Below are 12,322 nucleotides of genomic sequence, written 5' to 3'. Positions count from 1 at the left end.
AATTGCAATGTCCTGGGTTTTTTTAATTAATATAATTTTATTTCTTTTTATTTTATTTATTTCTTTATTATTTTTTGCGGGGGCAATGAGGGTTAAGTGACTTGCCCAGAGTCACATGGCTAAGTGTCAAGTGTCTGAGGCCACATTTGAACTCAGGTCCTCCTGAATCCAGGGCCCACGCTTTATCCACTGTGCCACCTAGTTGCTCCCCAATGTCCTGTTTTCTGACCAACCCCTCTCTCCCTCCTCTAGCTAACTTGTCTCACCTTCCATTGCCACTGTCTCCCCCATTAGACCATAAGCTCTTTCAGGGCAGGGATGATTTGTTTGTCTTTCTTTGTATCTCCAGCACTTAACATAGTTCCAGGCACCTAGTAGGCACTTAAATGCTTGTTGACTGACTCATTCATTGGCTGATTGACTTGGGAATTGGTCTAATCCACTTTGTGAAGGTGGTTTAAAAAATGTATTCCCAAAGATTATTATAATAAGTTAATAATATAATGTGAGAGCTTTTTATAAAGAGTATAAGGAAAACTATGGGTTATTGTTTGTCCTTCATTGTTGAATAGGACCATGACACTGGGGTGATGTCACAACTTGTAGTGAATTGGATTTAAGTGAGGGAGGGGTATGCAAGGTCACCAACCTCACTCTTCTCCTCCAGAGCCATCTGAGTCCAATGGTAAGATATATATCAGGACAACTGGAAATGGCCTCCGATTTTTAAGGCAATTGGGGTTAAGGAACTTACCAAGGGTCACACAGCTAGTCAGTGTCAGAGGTGAGATTTGAACTCAGGTCCTCTCAACTCCTGGGTCAGTGCTCTATCCACTGCACCACCTATATGATAAAGTGGATAGAGCACAAGCGTGAGAGTCAGGAGGACCTGAGTTCAAATGCAGCCTCAGACACTTATTAGCTGTGTGACCCTGGGCAAGCCACTTAACCCAATTACCTAAAAAAAAAAAAATTAAAAAGAGTACAACCAGTAGAGTATAGTAGATAGACTATTGGACAGAGTCAGAAGGCTTTGCCATTTACTAGCCAGGTAACTCTGGGCAGGGGCAGCTAGGTTGCACAGTGGATACAGCGCTGGGCTTGGAGTTAGGAAGACATCTTCCAGAGTTCAAATCTGACTGTAGATACTTACTAGTTGTATGACCCTGAGCAAGTCACTCAACTCTGTTTGCCTCAGTTTTTTCACCTGTAAAATAAGCTAGAAAAGGAAATGGCAAACCACTCCAGTATCTTTGCCAAGAAAACCCCAAATGGAGTCACGAAGAGTTGGACAAGACTGAAATGATTTAACAATGACAACAAAAACTCTGGACAAATCACTTTAACCACAATGAGATTCCATTTTCTCATGTGTATAATATAGATGAAGATACTTCCATATGATATAAAATGACTGGCCTACATATAGCATGGAAAAATAGATATCTGATATGAGATCTGGCTTATCCCATTTTTTAAGGGAGACTGGGATTTCTGCCTTTGTGGGAAGCAAAAGGAAGAATATGGCCAAATGATCTTCACTCTTCTCTCTCCAGGAGGGAATTAGGCTCAAATTGTGTCAGTATACCACACACCAAATATTTTTAGTCTAGGAGTATGATTCTTTCAGAGTTCAGGATAAACAGCACTTTCCCTGATCACTCTAAAGGGGAGGGTAACACTTAACTTACTCTTGGCCACCTAGGGAGTTAAGTCTCTCTTCATGCTGGTTCCACACAAAACACACTCAGATATCAAGCAAACACATTTATCTAAGCAAAGAATAAGCAGAAATTGGGGGCAGTTGTACAGATTAGTGCAGAGGAAAGAAGACAAATGAACTCTTTGACTAGAAGTAAAGTAAAATTTCAGGCTCAACAAGGGGAGAAGGATCAGGAAAGTCCATTCTTAGTTTCTCTCCTATATTAGCTTCTATCAGACTTTAGAATTGCATGCGCTGGGAATCAAGGGATGTGTCAAGGGATCACTTCCCACATGAGATCTCTCATCTGAAATGCAAAAATTTGCTCTCTGCCTGTTTCCTTTTCTTAAGTCTCTCTACCTTAAGCAGCATTCCAGCTGAGAGGTCTCTCAGCCAATCAGGAACCACATCCTTCCTCTTGTGATATAGGGTGACAAGTTTGTCCTTGCAGGAATCACCTCAGTCCTGAGAAGGATTAAGGTTACATTGTAGTGTAGTGTAGGTTACATTATACAGTGTAGTGGACAGAATATTAGACAGTCAGAAGGCCTGAGTTCAAGTTCAAGAGGTTACATTCCTCCTCTGAGCAAAACCTTTTTGAAATCCCTTAAAAAAAAAAAAGCAGGGGGCAGCTAGGTGGTGCAGTAGATAAAGCACTGGCCCTAGATTCAAGAGGTCCTGAGTTCAAATCCGACCTCAGACACTTGACACTTACTAGCTGCGTGACCTCGGGCAAGTCACTTAACCCTCATTGCCCCCACCAAAAAAGAAAAAAAAAGAAGAAAAATCATTCAGGGTAATCTTGAAACCAGTAAACTATACAATATAAACATAAAGTGGGATGAAGAAAAAAACTATAAACCAGGAGCTAAAGCCACTGAAATAGCTGACAGAATATCCTTTGAAGGCAATGAATAGTAGTCATAAGGGTTAGGACTCTAGTGTCCCAAAGGATCTTTAAAGGAAGGCCCTGAAACCCTTAGTTCTACATTAACAATACTAATGGACTTCCTTATGTTAAGAAGTTTGCAAAGTAATCGCAACAACCCAATGAGGTAGGTACTACAGGATCATACTCAGTTTACAATGGAAAAACTAAGGCTCAGAGCAGTTATGTGACTTGCTCAGGGTCACACTACTGCTAAACTCTAAAGTTAGGATTTGAACTCAGGTAGAATGCTGGGACTGGACTTGAAAGACCTGAGTTCAAATCCAGCTTCAGACACTGTGCTGTGTGGCCCTGGACAGGTCACTAAACCTCTGTTTGCCTCAATCTACTAGAGAAGGAAATGGCAAACCACTTAAGTATCTTTGCTAAGAAAACCCCATGGAGAGTATAGTCTGCAGGGTACTGAAGAGTTGGACATGACACTAACTGAACAACTTCCTATTTCTAGCACTCTAGCCACTGTTACTACACTGTCTCCCGGCGGTGGTTGGAGACATATCTATTCTAGTATGTGCTCTTTCCCTCTGTCCTCCTCTCTGCAATAATAAAATAATATAATACATAGATAAACAAATGAATAGATAGATAAATGAATGAATGAATAAACAAATAAATAAACAAATATATGAATGAATAGATAAATAGATGGATAAATAAATAAATAAACAGATTTTTGAAAGTACTCATCTGAAATGTTTTATTCCTTTCAGTTCAATCACGCATTGGGCAAGTTCATGCAATGGATGAAGACTACCCACAAAGTGATATCACGTATTCCATTCTTACTGGAGGCTCCACAGTCCAGTACACAGGCCTATTTTGGATTAACCCTAAAACAGGGGTGCTACAGCTTGTGACTAGGGCAGACTTTGAATCAGTCCCACAGCATGTCCTTACAATACAGGCTGCTAACAGAGAGGACAGCAGCACGGCCACTGTGAGTCATGACAGCTTCCCTGTTGGGTTTTCCTTAAGCTTTTCAAACATCATGGACTGAAATAAATTAGGGACAGAATCTCTGAGCTCAGCAAGAAGTCACGTTAATGGCTAAACATAACCTGTAGCTCTTGGATTGGGTACAGTTTTGAGGAATCAATACATTCCCTATACCATTGCAGTGTTTCCAGTAGAATGAGAGTAGCCAGCAGCAAGAATCCCTGTCCTGTGGTAGAAATGGAAAAAAAAATTAAAGTCTCTGTGCCCAAGGGTACATCTTGAGTCAAGATAAGAGCTAGGATCAATGGGCAGACTACCTAATTCCCAAGCTACTGTCTTCATCCATGAATAAATTGTAATGCCTGACATCCATGCACAGGGAGCCTGGCTGCATTTCCAAAGTGCTGTGAAACCAAAAAAATGACAGGTAGAGTCACCCACCTGTGATGCAGTAACTAGACATTTTTTACCTAGGGCAAAAACAGCTGAGTGAGGAAAGTGAGAAGGTGTTGTAGATATAGTTGTTGCCAAAGAGGAGACAGTCTGTTCTTTGCCCATTTAGGAGCTGGGAAGAAAAGTAGATCTAGAAAAGAGGCACCTCCAGGATAGGACCCATTGGGGTGGGTGTGGGGAGAAGTGACTGTTGCTCTGTAGCTCAGGTGATAGTACTCTGGGGTGGTAGCCAGGCTGCACGGCAAAAGAAGCCAGCAGAAAACTATTAGGTGAGGTAGTAGTAGGCCTCCACCAGTCACTGACAACCATGGATCAGCGCCCTGAAGAGCCACAGACCACAGTGTAGCTGTATGTTGTATCTACTCCATGAGGAGCAGCTGGAGTGTCCTCTCCAGGGTGCTGGCCTGGGCGGATCAATATGGAAAACAAGCTGTTGCCCATGCAGCAGGTTTTCCCTCTCCACGACATTGGTGGATCCAAAGGAGAGGCAGAGCCAATACAGTTTGGCACCAGTGCCACTGCAGGAGTTGCCAGAGGGATGTGATGTCCAACATCCAACTGCCTAAGGGACTCCGACTCCCGATTTTTCCTCAGGGTTAACTCCCGAAGCCTTTCCCATATATGGGTATAGCTGCAAGGCAGTGGAGGTTTAAAATCAGGGTTTCCTTCCCTTAGGCGGGTTGCCTGCCAAGGCTAATAAGCCCCACCCGCCTGAAGCAACTGGTTTTAAGGCGCCAGTGACTTGCCTTCGCCCCTTCTCCTGTTAGTGGAAACAGTTCCTCCAAGAGAAGGCCAGGAGTTGGGCTTCAGTTGTCAGAGGCTATTTGAGATGCATGCCATTGGAGCATTTTATAGAGCATGGGAGCTTATCCCCACTCCCACCCTGGCATGACAACCTTTGGAACCTAGGTGAGGTAGGGGTTAGTGATCAACCTAGGAAAGAAGAGTGTCCTTTCACAGAGGAAGTGTACTCCCCTTTCTCCCCAACCCATGTCAATTCAATCCAATTCAGTCAACATTTATTAAGTTCCTACTATGTGCCAGGCCCATAGTGCTAAGTGCTAAGGGGATACAATGAGTGAAAAACAAAGGCAATCCCTTCCTTCAAGGAGCTTACAATCTAAAAGGGAAGACAGTATACAAAAGGAGGCAGGAAGGAGGTGGGGAGGACACCAGGGGATACCTAGTAAAGAAAGAATTGAAACCAGACAAGGGAGCAGGTGCAAAGTGGAGTGATTTAGCTAAGAATTCAGGTTCTGACCTTTATAAAGGGAGGCATTGGAAGGAGTGTGGTACTTAGTCCTCAAATGGGAGGGAGATGGGGCCAAGGGAGGTGGTGTCAATCAAGGATTGAATTGTCAGCATGGTAGTGAGTTTAGAAGTGATGAGCTTATCCTGGGAGGAGCATCTTGTTCTATGGAGTTAAAACCAGACAGGGCAGCAGATGCAGAGTGTGGACCCTGGGACAAGACTCTTTTTGTTCTCTGCTGGCTACAGCTCTGCCATCAGCAATGCAGTTTCACGTCTCTTGCTCATTGTCTAGCTGTTGCAGCAGGATTATATCACATCTAGAAAAGAGGACAATCGATGGATAAGTTGCACTGTCAGTAATTAAAAGTAGTTGAAGATAATGGGATGACTACTTACAGGGAACTATTTCTCCCCCTATTCTATCAGCAAACTCGGAGAAGTGTGGAAGAAACATAGAATGAACTAATGGCTAGTCTGGTCAAGCGGAGAGAATGTTTGAGAAGAAGTCAGGAAACTGAGTTCATTTCTCATCTTTCTTCCTAATTTTCCATGGGATTTTGAGCAATATAGAATTCTCCATACTAATTTCTCTACCTACTAAGCAGAAATTAAAATGAAAACAAAATGCCAACAAAATCCAATCCCAGGAACAACCTGTTTTGAATCAATAGGTTTTAAGGCTTTAAAAAATGAAACTAAAGGCTCAGAATTGCTAGCTTGGCAGGAGACAGGTAGTATTAAATCAGACACTAACTGAGCATTGTGTAGAGTTCTCCAAAAATCAATAGATTCCTGATTAGAGGACTAAGCTGATCTAATCCTAAATTCAGAAATAGTTGAAATGCCTAAATTCCAAACTTAGATTAATTTGCCCACATTTCAAAAATGGATGTAGGTACTAGTGGGTTAAGGTGGAAAGTGAACTGAATGACCTGCCAGTCTATACTCCAATTTATCAGCCCTAGACGAAAACAGTGAAAGAGATCAGATTATGGTCACTCTCTGAAGCTGCCTAGCTTAGTTGGTTAGAGACTCAAAGTAATGAAATAAAAATCCTGGATTTGAATTCAGTGGGACCAAGTTGTGTCCAGTCTGCTGCGACCATAGACTGCATCCCTAACTCAGGCTTCTCACTGGCCACATACAGCAGTAGGAAAGAAAGTAACATGGACAATCTGCAAAACAATCTGGGTAAGCAATCTGGCATCATTTTTTTTTTTTGATGAGGCAATTGGGGTTAAGTTACTTGTCCAGGGTCACAGAGCTAGTAAGTGTAAAGTATCTGAGACTGGATTTGAACTCAGTTCCTCCTGAATTCAGGGCCGGTGCTCTATCCACTGCGCCACCTAGCTGCCCAGCTTGGCATCATTTTTAACTATCCAGAATTTAAATAGCACTTTGAGGTTTGCAAAGCGCTTTACCCATATCATCCTATTTTGTCTTCACAACAACTCTGGAAGGTAAAAGCTATACCTATTTGATAGATGAGGAGACGAGGGCTGACAGACATTAAATGGCTTGCCCAGGATCAGACGGCTAGTATTTTAATACAGTGTGCCACCTTGCTGGTGTGTGTGTGTGTGTGTGTGTGAAATGTCTAATTATTATGGCAGAGGAACACAGTTCTGTGCAGGAGATTGGGAATCCTTCATCTAACTGGTGATCTCCCTTCTCTAGGTGACTGTGAACATTCTTGATGAAAACGATGAAAAACCAATATGTGAACCAAATTTCTATTTCCTGATGATCCCCGTGGACCTAAGAGCTGGTACAAACATTCAGAATTTCAAACTAATGTGTATTGACAAAGATTCCAGTCCCAGATCTTTCCGCTACTTCATTGGCCAAGGTATAGCATTTGACTCAGAATCACAGAATCTTGGTCAGGACCTTACAAGGCCTACCCAATTTAGTATTGACTCTATAATGTACCCAATAAGTAGTTCTTGTCTCCTTGAAACCCTCCACTTAGGGAGAATACACTTTCTCCAGAGCAAGCCCATCCCACTTTGGGATTGTTTTAATGGATAGGAAGTGTTTCCTTGCGTCTGTGTCTGCAACTTGCACTTTTGGTTTCTGATTCTGTCCTCTGGGGTCAAGGAGAGCAAACTGGATCCTTCTTCTATATGAAATCCCTTCAAATATTCAAAGACAGTTATCATGCCCTCCTTAAGCATTTTCTTCTGCTGACTAAACTTATCCATTTCCATCATTAAGTCTTTAAGTGGCAAAACTCTTCCCTATTCTCATTGGCTTCTCTAGATACCTTCTGGTTTATCCATGTCTTACCTAGAATCAAACATAAAAGTATGACAGGAGTAGCATAAAATAGTAGCTTCACCTTCCTCACTCTGAATCCCATGTCTCTCTTAATGTAGACAAGCATCACAATAACTTAGCTATATTGATGAATCACATATTCCACTAAAATCCCCAGAGCCTTTTCAGATGAATTGCTGCCTTGCCTTGATTCTCTGATTTTGTACTCATGTCATTAGTTTTTTGAAACAAAATATAATATTTTACACATATACCTATTGGATTTCATATAATTCTATTCACCCTGATATTCTAGTCTCTGCAGATATTTGTGAATCTTGATGCTGTCATCTGGTGTGTTAACTATCCCTCCTACTTTTGTGTCATCTGCAAATATGGTTTTATACAAATTAGCATATACCCTGTTTGCCTCAGTTCCTCATCTGTAAAAGGAACTGGTGAAGGAAATGGCAAACCACTCCAGTATCTTTGCCAAGAAAACTCCAAATGGGATCACAGAGAGTTGGACACAACTGAAATGACTGAACAAGAAATATATATACATATGAGAGAGAGAGAGAGAGAGAGAGAGAGAGAGAGAAAGAGAAAACAAGAACAAAAACAAGAAGAGGAGGAAGAGGAAGGAGAGGAAGAAGAGGAGGAGCCAGAGGCAGTTGGTGGCACAGTAGATAGAATGCTGGGCCTGGAATTAGGAAGACCTGAATTCAAATCTGGTCTCAAACACTTACTACCTGTGAGACCCTGGGCAAGTCACTTAATCTCAGTTTGGCTCAGTTTCTTCAAGTTTAAAATGTAAAACTAAAATTAAAAAAAAAAACAATTGAACCCACCTACCTTGCAGGATTACCATAAGAATCAAATTTTAAAAATTATAAAAAGCACTTAGCACAGTACCTAGCACTTAGTAAGAGCTATATAAATGCTTATTCCTCTTCTCTTTTCCTTTCACTTTTATAACAATATATATAAAAATTTGTATATCTGCACATATACTGTGTTGTATACAAATAAGCTTACATCTCTATATATGCTCCCTGTGTTTTATTAGTATATGTATATGCATATATATACATATATAATTAGTATATATCTAATATATGGTTTCCTATGGACCCAAAACTATCCCCCCCACCCCAGCCAAACAATTCTAGTTTGAGGTCCTAGTAAAGCCATTTTGGAAGTCAGGAAGATGTGTACAGCACAGTGCCTTTGGACATGAAAGCACTCACTAAATATGGGATGGATAAATGAATGACTGTGTTTATGGGTTGATCTGGGCTATGGGCTTGTGAAAATCAGATACTAAGTAAGGCCATAAGGGTTTGGGAAAGGAAAATTAAATTTGCCCGGCCATAGTTTGCCTAAGGTATGGAGTAAGTAGGTAGGGTGTCTATGTCATTGACGGTGATCCCTTGACCCAGTGTGTAGACTGTTCCCAGGATTCAGGAATCCATATTAGTTTCATTGTGTTTTCATTTTAGACCAACTCCCTGAGCACCTCCTTTTGTGAGGGCTCATAATGGGTTGCAGGGAATCAGAGTCATCTGTCAGGGTAATAATGGATTAAATGCATTTTGAGAAATTTGCCCTCTGGGATTCTCCTATGCCCCATTCATTTTCTTTCCTTAAAAAATGCAGTACCATGGAAAAAGGAAAAAGAAAGAATACCTCTCAATGGAAATTAGACCAAAAATAACTTCACTAATGAAATGTTAAAGGCCAGGGATTTAAGCCCAAACAAGCAAAATAGTTCCCAGTAAAAGAAGAAAATCTATTCTTCGCCCCCTGCTGTAGTCTGGAGTGACAGGATCTCAAAGCAGTGGGGGCTCACACCGAGCATGTGCGTCACAAAACCCAGAGGTAAAAACTGCCTCCAGATTGGAAGTCTTATAAGATGAAAATAATCCATACTCAGCAAGACCCCAAAGGCCTTTTGGTGAGCCCTGCTGCTAAGAGAGAGAAAATTGCATCATCCCCTGTTCCATTTACTAGTTTTCACTCAGTAACAAGTTTGGAGCCACTGGAGAAATGAGTTGAATATAGTGGATGCAAGCAATATGACCAAACCTTATAGGCTTCCCTCAGACGCGAATGGCTGAAATGAACGAAAAATCATTGAAAAAGTCAGGCACTATGCTGAGTGCTGAGAACATAGATACAAGCAAGCAAGGTAGCCCCTGCCCTCCAGTAACTTACTTTCTAATAGGGAGACCCAACATATAAAGGGAAGATAGAGTGATGGAAGGATATTTCGGCATGATTTAGAAATGGCCAGGAAATGATGTGGAAACCTGGTTCTAGGAAGGATGAAAAAATTCACCTTCTTCTTCTTCTTCTTCTTCTTCTTCTTCTTCTTCCTCTTCCTCTTCTTCCTTCTTCTTCCTTCTTCTTCTTCCTCTTCCTCTTCCTCTTCTTCCTCTTCCTCTTCCTCTTCCTCTTCTTCTTCTTCTTCATCACCACCACCACCACCATCATCAACAACAACATCACCACTAACATATAGTGCTTACTATGTTCCAGGCACTGGGCTAAACACTTTACAATTATTATCTCATTTGATCCTCACAACAACCCTGGGAGGTAGGTGTTATCATTATCCCCATTTTACAAATGAGGAAACTGAAGCAAACAGAGGTTAAGTGACTTGCTCAGGATCTCATAGCTAGTAAGTATCTGAGACTGAATTTGAATTCAGATCTTCTTGACTCCTGGCTTGGCACTCAGCAGCCCAGGCAGGGGCTGAGTCTAGGAAAGGGAAGGAAGAAGATGACATAAGCCTGGGTAGGATTGGGAAGCAGATGAGAAAATTCCAAGAATGCTGAAAGAATTGATGAAGAAAGGTCCCAACAGTCTCTGGTAAATCCTCTCTTTCTAGAGCCACCAGAGACCTTTTCTCATTGACTAGGTGTGGGCTCTGGCCCTGAGGGGCAGCTAAGTGGTGCAGTGGAGAGAGTGCTGGGCCTAGAGTCAGGAAGACTCTTCTTCCTGAGTTCAAATCTGGCTTTAGACACTTACTAGCTGTGTGATCCTGGGCAAGTCACTTAACCCTCCTTGGCTATGTTTCCTCATCTGTTAAATGAGCTGGAAAAGGAAATGGCAAACCACTCCAGTATCTTTGACAAGAAAATCCCAAATGGGGTCACAAAGAGTCGGATAGGAATAAAGCAAGTGAACAACAGCAACTGGTTCTAAGGATGCTATATTGCTCAGATATGGTTGTCTTTATCATGAAGGCAGGGATTACATCCCACAGAACCTCATGGCCCCTCCCTCTTGACCTTAACCATAAACTATTGGGCACTTAGGGTCATCATAATGTGGACACAACTTCCTTAAGGGGATTGCAATTATGTTCATTTGTAGAATCATTAAAAAAAATTTTTTTTGCAGGACAATGAGGGTTAAGTGACTTGCCCAAGGTCACACAGCTAGGAAATATCAAGTGTCTGATGCCAGATTTGAACTCAGGTCCTCCTGAATCCATGGCCAGTGCTTTATCCAGTGTGCCACCTATCTACCCCTCATTTGTAGAATCATAAGGGTATTCCCTGGGGTGAGATACCAAATATATTGAGAGTGAGACAACTTTTGATATCGACACTAAGCAAATACCGATGTCATCTTCCTCATCCCCTGCCCACTGGCTTCTTGACTCTCCCCTGGGACTCTGGGTTCTACTAGTAGACCTTTCATTTATCTTGACTGGAACCAAGCCTTCACATCACTTCCTGGCCATTTCTATAGCAATTCTTATTCTTTTTTTTTTTTTTTGAAGGGCAATGAAGGTTAAGTGACTTGCCAGGGTCATACATCTAGTAGGTGTCAAATGTCTGAGGCTGGATTTGAACTCAGGTCCTCCTGAATCCAGGGCTAGTACTGTATCCACTGTGCCACCTAGCTGCCCCCGTATTCTTTTTTTGGGGGGGGAGGGGGGAAGCAATGAGGGTTAAGTGACTTGCCCAGGGTCACACAGCTAGTAAGTGTCAAGTATCTGAGGCCAGATTTGAACTCAGGTCCTCCTGACTCCAGGGCTGGTTCTCTATCCACTGTGCCACCTAGCTGCCCCACTTCCTGGCCATTTCCAAACTATGCTTCTGCAAACACACCCCAACCCCTTTGGGATCTGTCCTGTAGGTACTGTGTTTCCCCATTCAAAGCAGAGGGAGTATCTTGATGCCTATATTTTCATCCTCCTTATGTAAATGCATATAATGATAAAGATAAAAATCCCAGCCTTCATGGAGGTAATTTAGTTCCTATCTAAGCATTGCTACAGCAATGTTATATAGCACATGTCCTTTTTTCCTCCTTATTTTAATCCTCAACAAAATTGAACATCTTGGAAGTTCTTTACTGTTTCTAAACTAAATCAAGACACATTTTGAGCTCAGGGATGTCACTAGTGAAATACACATGTTGTTCACCATAAATGTAGGATTGGGGTTTTTTGAAGGGTAGAGTGGGGCTGGGGGAGGCCTAGGGGGTAGGAAAAGGCAAACTCTCTACTAATTAGAACTGTCCTGGCATGTGAAGGGCTGTCTTGCTAGGTAATGAATTCCCTTTCACCAGCAGTTTTCAGGAGGCCACAGGATGACCACTTGTCAGGGATATTTCTAAAGCCTCCTAATTAGTCTCCTTCCCTTGAGTCTTTCCCTAGTCAAATCCAGCCTTTACCCAGTTGCCAAAGTGATTTTCCTTAAGTTCGGGTCTCACCATATTACTCCTTTACTTAATAAATGCCAGCAGCTACC

General features: G+C 42.0%; 1 protein-coding gene across 1 annotated transcript in view; it reads left to right on the top strand.

Annotated features, from left to right (window-relative positions):
- Positions 1 to 12,322, top strand: part of CDHR3 (cadherin related family member 3) — a 102,254-nt gene that overhangs the window by 70,918 nt on the left and 19,014 nt on the right. Inside the window, exons 12-13 of the mRNA XM_043968816.1 lie at positions 3,362 to 3,588; positions 6,969 to 7,140. Coding sequence (XP_043824751.1) covers positions 3,362 to 3,588; positions 6,969 to 7,140 — 399 coding nt within the window. The remainder of the gene's footprint in view (positions 1 to 3,361; positions 3,589 to 6,968; positions 7,141 to 12,322) is intronic.

The sequence above is a fragment of the Dromiciops gliroides genome, chromosome 5 (genome assembly GCF_019393635.1).
Source record: "Dromiciops gliroides isolate mDroGli1 chromosome 5, mDroGli1.pri, whole genome shotgun sequence".
Lineage (NCBI taxonomy): Eukaryota > Metazoa > Chordata > Mammalia > Microbiotheria > Microbiotheriidae > Dromiciops > Dromiciops gliroides.
This window is presented reverse-complemented; position numbering and strand designations above follow the sequence as displayed.